The sequence below is a fragment of the Schistocerca nitens genome, chromosome 2, assembly GCF_023898315.1.
Source record: "Schistocerca nitens isolate TAMUIC-IGC-003100 chromosome 2, iqSchNite1.1, whole genome shotgun sequence".
In the NCBI taxonomy this organism is placed as follows: Eukaryota; Metazoa; Arthropoda; class Insecta; order Orthoptera; family Acrididae; genus Schistocerca; species Schistocerca nitens.
This window is the reverse complement of record NC_064615.1, coordinates 573605080-573622179: the sequence shown is the minus strand read 5'-3', so window position 1 is coordinate 573622179 and position 17100 is coordinate 573605080. Positions and strand designations below refer to the sequence as shown.

At 37.6% G+C, this 17100-nt stretch overlaps 1 protein-coding gene across 1 annotated transcript; it reads right to left on the bottom strand.

Moving 5' to 3' along the window:
- Window positions 1–493: 493 nt before the first annotated feature.
- On the bottom strand, window positions 494–17092 carry LOC126236617 (ribosome biogenesis regulatory protein homolog). The gene is made up of 5 exons (XM_049946058.1): window positions 16877–17092; window positions 7899–8151; window positions 1768–2004; window positions 1096–1349; window positions 494–1004 (listed from the first exon to the last, which is right to left on the bottom strand). Exons 1-5 carry the CDS (start codon window positions 17059–17061, stop codon window positions 833–835), a joined length of 1101 nt encoding a protein of 366 aa, XP_049802015.1. The 5' UTR covers window positions 17062–17092; the 3' UTR covers window positions 494–832.
- Window positions 17093–17100: the final 8 nt, after the last annotated feature.

Sequence of the window (17100 nt, the reverse complement as noted above, 5' to 3'; positions counted from 1 at the left end):
TCATCTGTAAATACCCTTTTCATTGTGTATTGTTTGTCTACTTTTGGTTTAAATCTCATTTGCTTGTCTTTCAGTTTCCTGAGATTTTCTGCCTTGTTCTGGAGATCATCCAAGGTTATATCTAGTTCTCCCATATCCTCTCTAATTTCCTTGATCCATCCTACTTGTTGCTCCAGATTCCACAGTTTCTGTATGATTTTTCTTGCTAATCTGGTTTCTGGTGTCATTATGTGGCTTTCTATATCTACATCCACATGACTACTCTGCAATTCACATTTAAGTGCTTGGCAGAGGGTTCGTCGAACCACAATCATACTATCTCTCTACCATTCCACTCCCGAACAGTGCGCGGGAAAAACGAACACCTAAACCTTTCTGTTCGAGCTCTGATTTCTCTTATTTTATTTTGATGATCATTCCTACCTATGTAGGTTGGGCTCAACAAAATATTTTCGCTTTCGGAAGTGCTATATTAAATAACTTTTACTATTACTTCTCATAATCACAATTTAATATTAACATTATTAATTACACACAATTAACATTCTTAGCCCTGGAATTGCTCTGGACGTGTTAACGCGCACGCCTTTGTACCTGTCTCTATGTGCTCTAAACGTGTTTACGCGTGCCACCAGTGCTACCTGGTACACTGAATGTGTCTACGCGTTCAGAGTACCATGTAGAAGGACTGGTGGCACGTGTAAACACATTCAGAACACACAGGGACAGGTACAAAGATGCATTCGTTAACAAGTCCAGGGCAGTTAAAGGATTAATTACAGACATTTAGTTTCCAGAAAAGGAAAAAAAAAAAAAAAAGTTTCATTTTATTTCAACGCCGCTTCCGTCCAACATTCTTGTTAGGTTTCCTGGATCCCTTGTTACTTCGAGGTTTTGCTCCGGATCTGTTCTTTGAACCTTTCCCTTTTTTTGATTGATTGCCCATGTCCCTCATCCTTTTGCCTCCCTTTTTAGGCTTCTGGTTTTTCCTTTCTTCTGAACGCCTAGTAGTGAATTTGCACAAATTATAGTAAATATCACCAAGAACATAGTAGACAACAATAATTAGTCAAAAGACCAAGAAAAAAAACTTACTCTTGTTGTTCCTGAAATATTTGTCGGTTGACTGCCTTTTCAATATCAAGTTTTGGCCTTTTCTTAAGAATGCTATCCACCATTTCTAAGTTCATCTTCTTCTCTTGGTCAGGACGTGGCGGTGGAGGCTTCCTCTTTTTACCACTTTGTAATAATGGCCCTAATTTATTAACTTGTTTCTCTTTTGGAAGCTTTGCCTGGAACTTTCCCACTGATGCAGTTGAAGCTTTAGCGACACTAACAGCTGCTCCAAGCTAGAAAATTTCCAAAATAAATTTTAATCATCACTAGCACAACATATCAAGACTGAGTGATTTTGTGAATATGTTCAAAGAGCACAAATGTGAAATGACCTGGGCATTCCTACTGAAAGATAAAAGGGGCAGGGAGAGGGCAGGGGGGGAGGGGAGGGGAGGGGAGGGGGGGGGGGGGGGGAGAGAGAGAGAGAGAGAGAGAGAGAGAGAGAGAGAGAGAGCGCATCATTATAGTGCAAGAGCAGTCAAGACGGAATTTTGAGATGGAAGAATAGTGAAACTAAAATGATCTTTGGGTTGTGACATTTCTAAATGTCATTGCTTGCTTCTTCCTCTGTAAAACTAAGCACGTATTTCAATTAACAGTATAATAAGCACTAATTAAATCTAACAATTTGGAACTTCGTCAATGTCTTACCTGTGAAGAACTCAGTGTCTCTGTAGGAGGCAAGCCCACCCTCGGAACTTTGATATTTTTAGAGGCAGCCAGATTCCTTAATCTCTGGAATTCATTCTTTGAAACTCTTTCAACCTTAATTTCAGCCTTTTTGCTAAACTGGTCTTCCATTGGGTCAGCATTTTGCGGTACTTCTAGTACCCAGTCTCGTTCCTTTTCTGCAGCAGCACGCCTGTATCCATACAGAGGTACCCATTTCTAAAAGAAAAAAGCTTTTTTTTTTTACCTGGGAGTGACATCACATGTTACATAAGAAATTGATTAATAAGTTACCTGCAAGAAATTAATAGTTGACAATAAAATAGCTTATGTGGCTCTGACAATGTCCAAAAGTATTTATATGTGACAGATCAGTATTTTATAGCACAATGAAAAACATAAAAATGTACATAAACATTTCTTATCTTGTCCTTCAATATTGGCTAAATTAAAAATGGTGTGGGAATATTCTGAAATAAATTTGTGAAGCAGTTTATTAATTTCTTTACAGTACTGCACAACAGTATTAAGTTGGAAGCAACAAGACATATGATTAAATATGCTCATGAGGCGTGCTTGGGTAGCTCAGATGATAGAGCACTAGCCTGGGAAAGGAAAAGGTCCCGAGTTCCGAGAGTCGACCAGCACACAGTTTTAATCTTCCAGGAAGTTTCACATCAGTGCACACTCCGCTACAGAGTGAAAATTTCATTCTGGAAATGCTGACATTGAAGACATTATATACTAGGGAACTAACATTCACAATCTGCTAAGCTTCTCTCTTATTTTGCAGACAAAACTAATGAAACGAAGTAATTTGAATAAACTTGTTTGTACAGAATCTAAGGTTTGCATATTCAACAGTTATACAAACCTTTTTTAAATTGCCGAGGTGAAACTTGTTGCAGACACTTCTTCCACTAACAAGAAAGATACATTAGTCTTTAATATCCTATCAATATCACAGCCATTCTACTGGGTATTCACTGGGGTTGGAGAGGTATTGGAGAGAGGAAATGAATTTATTCTGACACTGTTGAAAGGGTCACCATGGCGTCTGTCTCAAATGATTTGGGGAAAACTTGGAAAATAAATCTTAATGGTTGCATACCAATTTGAATTTCACCCTTCCTGAGTATCCACTGCTTTAATTACTAATTTATCCTGCATGCTAATTTTTGCCGAGTTTATCACAGGGTACAGTACTCTCTATAAAGAAAGTTTTCTTACTATACACAGTATAGGGAGGCCTTTCTCCAAGTTTGGCTGCAGCTGGTGTTATAGCAAGCAGGCAAGAGACAGTGTGAAAACTTTGTTTCCGGTAAACTGCTGAATAAATAACAATCTTACAGTCTGACATGACAAGTGGTTTCTTGTATGCCACTAGAGGATTTCCTCTGCAGCTGCTAATAGGTGGAAGTCAAAAGAAAGCAATTTCTGAAACATGAAATGCTATCTTGCATTAGTACACTGTTTCTGGAAATATACAGAGTAGCATCAACTGTTATATACTTACATTAAGATTTTACTATAAACAGTATGAAGATACTATTCCAGGAAATTCACATTCATAATAGGGTCACTTACCTATAGATGCCTGCATTGAAACTAGGTATTAAGTGTTAACTTATCACTGTTTATGTATCACTTTCACCCCAATCTGAAACATTGCAGCTTGTTTCCACATTACAGAACAATATATTTTTAATCTGCGTGGTGACTGACATTTTTATGCATCAAGTTAATACTAAATAAAATGTTTTAGTTAAAAAAACAGCGGCTAAGCCAGGTCATCGTCACCAAATTCCAGTTGCAGGTAACCTATCTAACAGCTTCCAGGGGGCAACAATAATTTTATTTCCAGTGTTTCATATCATTATTGACTGAATTTAAAAATTTATATTGTCATAATCTACTCAATAAGAGGTATAATCTTATCTTAAACACATTAAATCAAATGTTACAGTTAGAAACTGTGTGTGTGTGTGTGTGTGTGTGTGTGTGTGGGGCAACATAACTCACGAGACATGATTACCCCCAGAATTTATTCATCCAGAGTTTGAGAATGAGCACGCTTAACAATTTTTTAACAAACTTTTCACATGATCTCAAGCCTTTACAAAACTTTCTTAAGGACATGCTTAACACATTAATTCACTTGTAATCGGATACTGGAAGCTGTTTTATAGATGACTGTTAGATTCTGTAAAGAACTGGAGATTTTCTGGTTTAGCAATTAAATTAGGAACTTTTCTGTTCACAACTATTCTTGCAAGACCAGGTACACTGGCGTGTAAACACAGGTACATACTTCTAAACAAAAAATACTCACAGAAAGTAAATCAATGTTTAAATTTATACTGCAAAGACTTTTAGGCATTATTATATCATTATAATTTTGCTTATGGCACCATTTTCTTTCGTAGATGTGACAACTTCAAGATTACCTAACGTTACCTTCAGTAGCTGAGGAAATGTAGGCTTTGGTAACTCCAAAATGATACCTCCAACATTCTAGAATATGTTTAATAGTGGGCTCATGCAATACAGCAATATCACATTTTACTGTATTTAATTCATCTATACCCACTTTTTTGAATGTAACGTGTTTACTGTCCACATATTTCACATCCCTCACACATTATTCACAAATACTTGCACTTTATAATAGTCACATTATGCAAGATAACCTTCACTAGTAGTGGAAATGCATGCTTTGGTGTTGTGTTCACAGTTGGCTCCCTCATGTTCTACCGAACTGACTCAGATCTCCATGCCACTATCATAGGCAAAAAAAAAAGATACAGTCTGGGTTTGGAGTGTCTTAAGATGCTTGGTAAACATAAAAAGAGACATTATTTTCTGAGCACAGTGGAATAACCTTTGGTGTAAGATGAGATGCCATGCTGTCATCAATAAAGACAAATTTACTCTTAAGGTGTAAGATACAAGCTGAAAACCAGTCTTTAAAGGCTTGATGGTTCATTCATAAAAGTTATGTTCTATTAAATCATTACCCTTTAGAATAGCATGAACTACCTTTAGAAACATTTTCAGTCCAAGTATCCCAGTTAAGTTCACTTTGAAAGACAATATATGTTGGAAGGAAGGTTCGAGAAACTGAACAATGTAACATTAGTGTTGTAGCACTTATTATGATTGGTTAACTTCTCTGGATATTTGAAGCCCCGTTCAGCACAGCAGTTTATTTAATCCTAGGCTTTATTATAACTGATTATATGGATCCTGGGTCGTTCTTGAGTGTTTCTTTTAAGTTTACAATGTATTCAGAGATTAAATATTTGTAAACCAAAGCCCTTGACAATTATTTGAATATAATCCCTCTCCAATTATACCTTTATATTGTTTTATCATGACAGACATCCTGCAGATTGCAGGCAAGTTATTTTTGAAGAATGGAATAAACACATTTTCTAATCCCGGTAACCTTTTCTGAATAACAGCAAATCAAATAGTGAATTAGGATTTCACCACTCTCCACATCTTATTGCTGAATTACTGCTTATAGCTGTTTGGCCAACAGGTTTTTTTTCAATGTTTCCTATTATGCTTGGTATACAGTGTTCCATGTGGAATACTGTATGTTTTTAATATTTGTAAAACAGTCACCTCACGATTTACTACTTTAGAAAATGCTTAATTAGTGTTAGATTTAGGCTATGTTAAATGTAAGAATTATTTACAATACTGTATTTCTGAAATTAAAAATTAATAAAACTGTTTGCAAATTAAAATGATTAACTTGTCCAGTGTATGTTGCCAACTGCTTTGTTATTTTATTATTCAAGTCAGGCACATGGCTGGAAACACCATCTGTGGTGGAACTTCGGCAGACATGAAGACGCTAAAATATATAGGCTTTATGCTATTAATTGTTACTTATGTAGAGCAGAAAGTGTCACACAGAGATCTCATTGAGTCCTTCAAAGACTGAAAATACTTATCCAACCTTGCAGAAACAGATCTTCCACTCTGTGTCTCTACAGTCACCTCACACAAGAGCACTCCCCTCATGACTTGGTACAAACAAAGACTGGAGCATCTGAATTACCTTCTCTGCCAGGGTTTCAACTACCTCTTGCCATGCCCTGAATGAGGACTATCCCACACATCCCAGCATGGTATTCCACTGTCGAATGAACCTATGCAATATCCTTGTCCATCCTTAATCCTTCCCTATTGTCAACCCCTTGTTTCGTGGCTCATATCCCTGCAATAGACCTAGATGCAAAACCTATCCAATATATCCTCCCACCCTCACTTACTCCAGTCTGGTCAAAGACACCTCTTATCCCATCAAAGGCAAGGCTATCTCTGAAAGCAGGCTTGTGATCCACAAACTAAGATGCCACCGCTGTGCTGCTTTCTATGTGGACATGACAACAAGCTGTCTGTCCACATTAATGGCACTGACAAACTGTGGCCAAGAGTCAAAAGCTGGAGCTCCCAATTGCTGAAGATGCTGCCCAGCACAACATGCTTCACCTCAATGACTGCTCCAAACTCCAGGCTATCTGGGTGCTTTCTAACACCACCAGCTGTTGTGAATTGCACAGATAGGAACCCTCCCAGAAATATATCCTATGTTCCCATAGCCAGCTTGGCCTCAAACTGTGCCTTGTCCATCACCTACCTATCCCCTTCGTGGTCCCACTTCGACACTACACAGCCTTCTATACCACCAATGCACCCACTAGTCTTTTCCTTCCTCTATTTCTCTCCTTTTCTGCTCTGCATCCTCCCCCACCCTTCAATCCTCCCAACTGCACTATCAGCTGTACCCTGCCCCACCACATCCCTATACACTCCCACAAGCAGCACTTCAGCTTCCCCCCCCCCCAACCCCACCCTACTACATTTCCCCCTGCTCACTACAGCCTCCTCATTACCCTCAAGGTTCCACAGACTGCTTCAATCCATCAGTTGCAGTGGCTGTACGTATTTCAGCATCTCAAATTTACACCAGTCTTTTTGTTGTGCTTGCCTGTGAATCAGTGTGTCCTATGTATGGTGCGTAGAAATCTATCCTTTTCATAATATTGCCGTTATTCCATCCTGGATTTTCTGTTGTTCGATGCACAAAATACAAACAGTTTTGATTTAAATTAAACTTAAAATTATGCAAAATACAACTTACTACTTGTACTGCTAGTATATATAATAAACACCTCAAAAATCAAGAAAGCCATCTGCTCATCCTAAGTTAACGTTATCTTTCTCCAAGAAAAATGGCAACTTTCCTTCATGAATCGCATTGTTCTGTGCAGGTGCCAGTTAAGACTATGGAGTTTTTGTGAAGTGTTTCTTTTGTTGTAGGCCATCTATTCTTGATACTATTTAACCCTCAAGTGGGTGCACCAATTTTCCTAACACGAGTGGGCACGCAACTTACTTTGCACACATACAAGGAATCATCGTCTATGTTAGCAAGATAAACATGTACAAGAAAAATCACAGTTTAATCTTAGTTTAACTAAGCAATGATAAAATAAACATATTATATGAGCTAAATCACTGTTTAATTAAACAATTGTATCACTCTGTGCTGCACAAAAGTGCTACCCCACAGCAATGACCCACTCACACCATTAAATACCGCAGTTGCATCAGATCCCAGCAAACGCTTATTCAGTTACTAATTATTTCATAGACAATTACCTCATTGTGGGATTGTATTGCTTGCTTGGAATCAGAGCCATTTTCTTTGACAGACAGTAAATTTTTTCACCTAGCTCGCTGTTTATTTTATATTACTAATGCTTAGTTGGATGTATGACAACACAACTTATCACTGTGTTAGCTGAAGTAACAATGTAGGAATAGGTATGGACCCACAATTGTAGAAGAACAATGGAATGGTACAAGACAACGCTATTTGTGGTTGGCACACTTTATACATAAGTGTGCCCGCCTGAGGGTTAATAGTAACACAATGACTACATTTTGCAATTTTAGTTGTTAACTGAACAATTTCATTTATATCTTTAATTTGTTGAGGTATGGCAACCATGGGTTTGGATATTTTTCTTTGATTTGGTGCACCCATAAAATCACACAACTGCTAAAGCTTTTTTCTCCTCCTTCAATATTACCTTTAGGATATCATCCCACTTCTTCTTTGGTGTTTTCTTCTTTTTGATGCCCTTTTCCTTTGCAAATTTCTCCCACACTGTAGGTGCTTTAGGTTTGGGAACTGGGAGCTGCCTAGGAAGAATGTAAGATGGTGCTGGTAATTTTGCTACTACTGCTTCTTCAGTCCTTTCAGTTGGCAACTCCCATATCCTATTCAATAAGAGCTGTGCATTGTCTCTAGCCAGATTCTGCAAGTAGGTTTCTCCCTCATTTCTGAAAATGTAAATACATAAGTGGAGAAATTCTGTGAATTAGAATTAGTGGCTGCTTCAGTGTTGAGAACACTTACTGGAACAATACAACAGTCACTCTCAATATATATTATTAATACGGACAGAAAAAATCTACTCGACATGTGGTGACTAATGAAACATATAGAAAGATCTAAACTTAGTGCTTTTGGAACCATGAGTTCTTTTACTGGCGAAAGAAAGAAAGAGAGAGAGAGAGAGAGAGAGAGAGAGAGAGAGAGAGAGAGACAGCACTGTACTACGTGGTGGAATTTCTTCGCATTCGAATTTTATATAGCATGCAGTAGTGCACAATTACTTAAATGCATCTGTGCATGCTGTCATTAATTTAGCCTTGTCTTCAGCCTACAGCAGCAACATGTAAATGGCTGAAGAATATCTCTAGATTATTCACTTAGTAGTAGTTCTTGAAACTCTGTACACAGGCTTTCATGGGACAATGACACCTATCGTCGAGCATCTGCTAATGTGAGTGTTTCCACAGTTCCAAGACGGTCTCCTAGTGGTCGAAGGTTTGTTTGACCACTTTGTATACTTTCAATATCCCTGTTACTCCTATTTGGTACGAGTCCCACACACTGGAGCGCTATTTCCGAGATGGAATGTACAAGTGATTTGTAAGCAGCCTCCTTTGTAGGCTGACTGCATTTTTCCCATATTCTGCTAACAAACAGAAGTTTATTTCATTGAGATTTGGTGTTCTGCCTCTTCCGAACACAGTATTTCAATGACATAACTCAATGTCTTCATCAGGTGTTCCCTGAGAACACCTTATGAAGACGTTCAGTTGGTTGGTTGGTTTTGGGGAAGGAGACCAGACAGCGTGGTCATCGGTCTCATCGGATTAGGGAAGGATGGGGAAGGAAGTCGGCCGTGCCCTTTTAGAGGAACCATCCCGGCATTTGCCTGGAGTGATTTAGGGAAATCACGGAAAACCTAAATCAGGATGGCCGGACGCGGGATTGAACCGTCGTCCTCCCGAATGCGAGTCCAGTGAGACGTTCAGTTACAGCATCGAAATACTGTGTTGGAAAGATGTGGACCACTGGCAGAACACTCAATCACAATGAGACAACAATAATTTGCTCGGAAAGTCTAACGAGGGGAGGGAGCAACTTGGGAAATTCAGATTGGATTGAGGCTTGGTTTGCCTTTAGTTTACCCAAAAAGAGTTACCCTGTAGCAGTACTAAAATACTCTGGGTCAGCCAATTTCCACTCTTTATATAACAGTTCAGTGATGCCTGAACTTGTGTAAAAATGACTCACTAGCAGCATGCTTTATTTTTAATCTGCTGATCCAGGTCCAAACTCAACTTAACTGCCAATTTTTTTCTTAGAAGGATTTTTAAATAAAATAAATAACCAAAACTATCATAACCAAAATCCTTAATGATTTTATTTTATAGATGATGCAAATGTTTGTTGCTTCTAATGGAACGAGTTAAAATTAATACTGTATTTTAAAAGAATTAAATAAAACTTTTACTTCAAGTATAACAAATCATCTGATAGGATAAAAATATCTTCTTTATATGACAAATGTTTTACATTCTTATATACAAGAACTTGAATGATGATTATCATAACACACTGGAAACAAAGACTATCCCAACACAATTTATAAAAGATGAATTTCTACATGAACAATATTTTTGTAAAATATCTGTGGGAAAACACACTTCATTGACATTCATAAAAATTCCCCATTAATCAGAACATTTCGAAGCATAGCAGGCATACCAGATCATTTCATTAAGAAGTGGTGATGACAGTTAAAGATGTACCAGTCTATTTATTTTTTATACCATCTTCACGAGAATTTTGTTTCTCTGTTGTTTTCAATGAGAAGTATAATCATGGTTGCCACAAGTTTCCCCAAATGAAATTCCCTGATATTTCCCTGATTTCCAGACAAGTTTTAGCATTTTTCCCTGACATCTTGAGATCTCAAGGGTAAGTTAAGACATAAGTTGACAATCAGCCTTCGTAGCTATGATACAAAACACAATAGTACAAACGAGGGAATATCTAAAAAAGATGGCATTTCCTGATGTGAGCAAAAATGTTAAGTACTAACGCAACATCTTTTGTAAACCATTTTTAGATGGAGAAAGCAAGCCAAATTGTACACGATTTTCATTAACACCACTGATGTTATTTTATTTTAATAACACAAATCACATTTTGTGACAAATATATGCATTTCCTTGGAGACACAAGACAGATTTAAAATACCTTCACCGATTTCAGAAATAACCTCAGAAAAAAATAGGCTTCTTGAAAGAAGTGTATAAGGGGGGAAGAATTGTGTTAAAGCAAACTGTTGATGACCACCAATAAAATATTGGTTTTACTATGTTCATTATTGTCAGTTATTACCCACTGTGTCATACCTATTATTTTACTGGTATTTTCTGATTTTTCTTACGAGAAATATGTGAGTACATAGCATATAACAATTTGCTTCATATCGCCAATACTTTCTCACATATAAACTACTTCTGAAGTGCCAAAAAGTATTAGAACAAATAAAATGTCTACAAAACTCCACACTGTACAATGTACTTGCGGTGAGACAGTCTCAATTCCTGAAATCCATCACCTGTTGCCTCTGGCCCTCTGAGGAACACCACAGTCCTGGGTCCACGGATAAACCATGAAAATATGCTGCATTACGCCACACACAGACTAGATCCGACAGACAGGGCCGGCACATTATTGGGAACCGAACAGCTTCAGATCGGCAGGTCGGATCCATTACCGATACCCACAGAAAGAGCCTGCAGATTTGGCCTGTTGTGAAAATCCACTAATGTGGGCAGCTATTCATGAGCCACAGACAACATGTTGATGATATGAGACCACGGTGATCAATGCATGCAATAGATAATATGTTCAACTACTTTAAGGGTAAATAACAATGAGGATAGGTAGCACCTCACTGTAAAGATGATTGCCGATTTTCAGCTACTGTTTTTATCCGAAAACAAGAGCACACACACATTCACTACTCACACACATATGACCGCCGCCTCTGGCTGTTGTGTCTATCCTTTCGTCGACAGCTGTTAGACTAGTGGCTAGAAATGGTGGAGGCACTGACTGCAAGCTGAGGGGAGTGGTAGGAAGGAGAGAAGCAGTAGTAATGAAGGAGTAGGGAAGTGATTCATGTACTCAGCTGCATCCAGCTAGCGACGATGCATGACATCTCAGTAAACAAACCATTACATCTACTGAGACAAAAAATGTGATTTTTCCACTGTTGTTATTTTCCCAGATTTTCCTGCTTTCCAAAACCTGTGACAACCCTCGATAATTTTCTATATGCTTTATTAGACTTTTTAGTGCCAATAAAAGCAAACATCACTATGCTGAACAAGAGTAGTGTATTTTGGGGAAATCACTCCAATTCTTCAATTTGGTGACTTTTCCTCATCTTGAAAGATCTCCTCATATTATTCGGTCTTTGCCTGGCCACTCCAAGAGTTACTAATCAACAGACACTTACCATCCCCCACATAAGGCGTCAGACAGCTGAAGGAAGTCAACGTGTGCAATTGCATTGTTTGCTATTCAAATTCACATTATTATCGTACTTGACAGACTATAAGACACTATGGACTATAAAATGCACCTTAATTTTTAAGCAGTTTTTTTTCAAAAATAACATTTTTATTATTAGATTGTAAAGCCAGAAAAAATCTTTCTTTATAAAACTGACCTAATCTTTAAAATACCTGACAATCATCATCTGAACTTTCTTCTTCCTCCTCTTCCTCTTCATTGTTATAATTGTCCTCTTCATATATCAATAATGTCTTCTCTCACTCTAGACCAAGACTATTTTATCCACTGACACATTTGCTTGAGCTCCCTTTGGTGTGAATTCATGTTGGGTTTCAGCCATCATCCATCTGTTCCATTCCTCTCCCATATATACTTTAAATAGTTTATTTGTTGAGACAGCAAGAGACTGCAACTATAAAGTAAGCCCTCCAGAAATAACAAAAAGCTCTGTCATTTCCTGTTTCAATTTCTCTTCTGCATAATTTTTCAGAAGACTACTAAACTGATACAGCACAAGAAGAAAACTCTTCTTCCATAAAGCAGCTTTCCTTATCTCCCGCACTCTGTTAATCCATAATTTCATACCAGCCTTGGCCAACCAACTATGGTCACGTACATGAACATCATCACCTGGCAGTATTTCAAAAGGTTCTGGCATTGTTATGCACTTCAAAATGGTCACTGGATTAAGTTTAGTACCGTCAGGGCAACATGAAAGAACAACTGTATAGTGTTCTTTTTCATGTCCACTTGTTTTTATAGTTACAGTGTTAGCACCTTTCATGGCAACAGTTCTGTTACTTGCCACATCAAATGCCAGAGTAGTTTCGTCCATACTCAATATTTGGCTTAGTTCCACACTGGTTTTCTTTCGATGCTAAATAATAAAGCAATTGTAAGACAATATTTTCTCTTCGTACTCTTCTGGTGTGACATTTTATGAAATATTTTGGTTTTGGTTTGCATGCTAAGTCCATATACCTGTAGGACCAACAACCCCACCATTAAAGTCTGATAAGTTCCACTGTAGCACTAGCTTACAAGCGTGTATTTGAATCTTTTTTGTATTAATTCCAATCCCATTTTGATGGTGTCTTTGGGTCCATTTCAACACGTCTTGTAGTTTGGGCCATTTTTGCATTCAGTCCTCTATTTGCACATTTAGTCTTCCTCATTTCTTTCAGTTCTTCTTTAATTGCCCACCAACTGAGGGTGGTTTTTTTCTGTTGGTAGAGAGCCGAAATGTAGTTCAGCTGCTCTGTTTCCATGTTCTGCATATGCATTACTTTCCATTCATAGTCCTTATCATATGAATATCTTATTTTTTTCCATTATGAAATTAACTACAAACAAAAATATTGTAGTGTTAACAATAACACAGATCACTTTCAATTTAAATTCACTGGCACCATAGACTGCAATGACACAGCATAAGCTAGGCAGTGTTCTGGGCTTGCACTGGCACGGTGGTAGACAGTGTTAGGAAGATTGTGAATCCTCTGCAACTCATGTTTGTTGCTGCTGCTGTTAGTTGAATCCAGTAGTGCCAGATAGAAACAGGTTTCCCACAGCATTGAATATACAGCCATTTTTGAGACTGGCAGGAATTTTAAATTAAACACTGGACATTTTTATATTAATTATGAGTATGGGATGCGCCTGAATTTTGGAGAAAATTTTTCGAAGAAAAAAGTAGTCTGTAAAAAATGGTACACCTGTATATTTTTGAGAATATTCATTTACTACTTGCTGCACATAAGGGTCAAATTAACCAGTTATTTCTTGCAAACAAACTAACTAACAAATACTTTGGGTAGTAATTTCAGACAGAGTTGGAGAATATTGTACACAGACTGGTAGTAATATGCTGGAAAGAGGAAACATTAAAATATATAACATGGAGGGTGAAAACAATAAAGTGAAAATTTTGAAGTAAGCTGTGATCTTTACCTGTTTGGTTAGTGCTAATAATTAATCTTTATTGACAGTAAGTATTAATTTCAATGTTTGTGCTTGAAAAATCTCTGCACTTGCCAAGACATTTTTTTTTCTTTCTTTCGATGAATCCCATGCTTACATTTGAACTTCTTGATCTGTCTTTCAGAAGCTTTAAATTGAAAATTTGTGAACTGCCCTGCAAGCCCTACTGCTGCAAATCCCATGTGGTCACTTGTTGATATCTTTCTCTGCCTTCCACATAACGATCATATGTCCAGGAATTGATGATTGCATACTTATCAAACTGATTCCCGCCTGTTTATGTTATTTTCTATTCCCATTTGGATATATATTCCTTCTTTTTTAATTGGCCACCTTTTTTTTTTTTTTTTTTGCAATGTTCATAGATCCTATGTAGGCTGCACTTTTTCAATGTTTGTAACTTTTGTTTTATAATCCACACAGAGAGATTCTGCATCTTTCCTTTTTTCCCACTTTGGCTCATGTTCATCTTCGAAAGGATCCTCAACACAGTTTCCATTTTGGAGGAAAAGTTCTTCACCAGCAACAAATACTTTTTCAGCTAGTGTGTCCATATTTCCTCACCTACCAACATTGCTTCTCGAGAAACTGAAGTTGAAGATTCTACTGCAATCAAGTTATTATCAGTCAGCAAGACTATGTAATGAACAACCACATCTCTCAACAGTAACTGACTTTTCACTGTATAATGAGTCTTGACTAATTTCATCTCCAACTTCAAATACAATGTACATCCATGTTTAACTTATTAACAGACATATTCACTTCAACAATCTTTAACAATATAAAAACTCCGGCCTTTGAAGTATTTAGTAAAGAAAAGGCATGTGTATTAGAGTTTATTCAGTACAACCAGTTAAAATGGCAACATTTTGTAACCTGTCAGTACTATTATTTGAATGATTCCCACAGCACCTCAGATATTCTGTAACACCTGCCTACCAACAACAGATCAAGAGTCTAACTCTTCCATGAAATAAACATATTTTAAAAAATCTAATGAACAACTTGCACCTGTTCACATATAATAATGGTATTTAAAGAGAAAACACCTAATTAACAGTTTCTTCATAGATAAAATAAAATTGTTAATGATTTTATTTACAATAGTTTTGGTTGTGCATTTTATTTAAAAATCATCCTGATTATTACAAAAGAAAAAAAAAATTGATAGAAACTGGGATTAAGCCCAGATCAGCAGATTAAAAAATCGAGCAAGCTGCCAATGAACCATTTTTATACAAGTTCAGGCATTCATTAAACTAGTATATAAAATGCAGGTAAAACTTTGAAACCTTTTTTCTGGGAACTAGCTGGCCAGCGTGTTTTACTACTACTGCAGCATAACGTCCTTTAGGTAAACTACAAACCAACCATACTTCACTGCCAATCTGAATTTATCAAGTTGTGCCCTCCCCTTGTAAGAGATTACAAACACAAGACTGCCACCTGCCTTGCCTATGACAGGCTATGTGCATTCAGTTTTCACATCATACAACCTGTTTTAAGCTGACTGACAGCCTCTTCAGTTTATTATTGAAGTATAGATCCTGAAATTGGGATTGTTCACCTGCTTCAAAATGCTGGGTTCCTAGGATAAGTTCCGGGTCAGGTGGATCATGGTGCAATGAGGAAAAGTGCATGTGTCAGTGGACATGAGATCCTCTGTATGGTTCCTTAGACCAAATGCTAAACCAGGGTAATGGGCTTCAGAGTTGCCCCAAATGCAAAAGTCCTCTACTTATGCATCAGAAGTAGCCATCGCTCCCACACAGTAGACAAATACTTTGATACTTTTAAGGAATAGTGTGACACTGGGGAGTTGAGATGATTTCAAGCTTGAACCCTGAACAATCGGTGGGGCAAGAAGTTTTATTTAAATGACATTACAGCACAAAAAACTTTGTGGCTGGTGAAGATATGATGGCACTACGCAGTGTCACATGCTTACTGTAATAAGATGTCACTAAAGTCTAGACATATTGCCATACCTACATTGACCAGGTGGATGACTGTTGACTGGCCCTTCCAGAAACTTCAATGCTAGATGGATATATAGCCCTGTGATATGAGGACCCAGCTCAAGTGATGGGACACCACTGTCTCAAGTAATTTACACAACGCACACACAAGGCTGAATGATCAGTAGTTAGAATGAAAGTTGGGTTGTAGGGATTGCGATCATACCATTCTACCACTGGAGAGAATTCACCTTAGGAACAGATATGATAAAAAAGTTTGAAAAAGTAATTTTTCTTATTCAGGTGTTGAATTATTTGATCACCGATCAAGTCATGGCTAGTGACAGTGCGTTTAGTTTAGTTACATCATGTTCCGCAGATCATTTTTACAATTATTTTATTAATATGATGTGGAAAAAGTCAGATTACAAGATTTTTTATATATACAAAGATGCTGTAACTTGCCAAACGAAAGCGTTGGTATGTTGATAAACACAAACACACACACAATATTTCAAGCTTTCGCAACCCACGGTTGCTTCATCAGGAAAGAGGGAAGGAGAGGGAAAGATGAAAGGATGTGGGTTTTAAGGGAGAGGGTAAGGAGTCATTCCAGTCCCGGGAGCGGAAAAGACTTACCTTAGGGCGAAAAAGTGACAGGTACACACACACACCCATCCGCACATATACAGACACAAGCAGACATATGTCCCCTCTCGGCACGCAACCGCGAACTGTTAAAATTTAACTATAATTTCCATACCTAAAGCCACATAAATTAAACGCCCTACCGCACGGCAATCAGCAAACCAATAACAACAATCGACACCGCAATCACATTAAAAAAATTAATTGGTAACCCAAAATTAATTGGTAACCCACTGAAACCAATTTCCGTTCTTCAATCACTGTTAATACAAATTAATTCAAATAGCTACCAACGACGCTCAAATGAACCCAATACACCACATAACACGCGGATCATGCACACACACACACCACCAACCGCAACAAGACATCTACAAACATAACAAACTGGAACTGCCGCGCGCGTACCTATTATATTTGTCACAGCAAATCACTTGCACTTAAAAGTTACACCCTATTCCAAGCTTGTTTACATATAGTTAAGAAATGTTTGTACTACATTACTTCCAGAGGGCAATCGAACACTAACCTTAATTTTTTGATATCGATTTCATTTGTGTCAACTGCCAGAAGCGTACCAATGTCGAACTGTAGTTCTAAATGTTTATCTACATCTGTGGGCTTGAATTTCTCCGATGCCTTTCTCGCCTTTTGTAATACTTCACTTACAACATCCATGTTCATAACACATGTACCACCAACCTCGTACCTCATGCTTTTTTCAAAGAACACTACTACTCACGCTTCACAGGT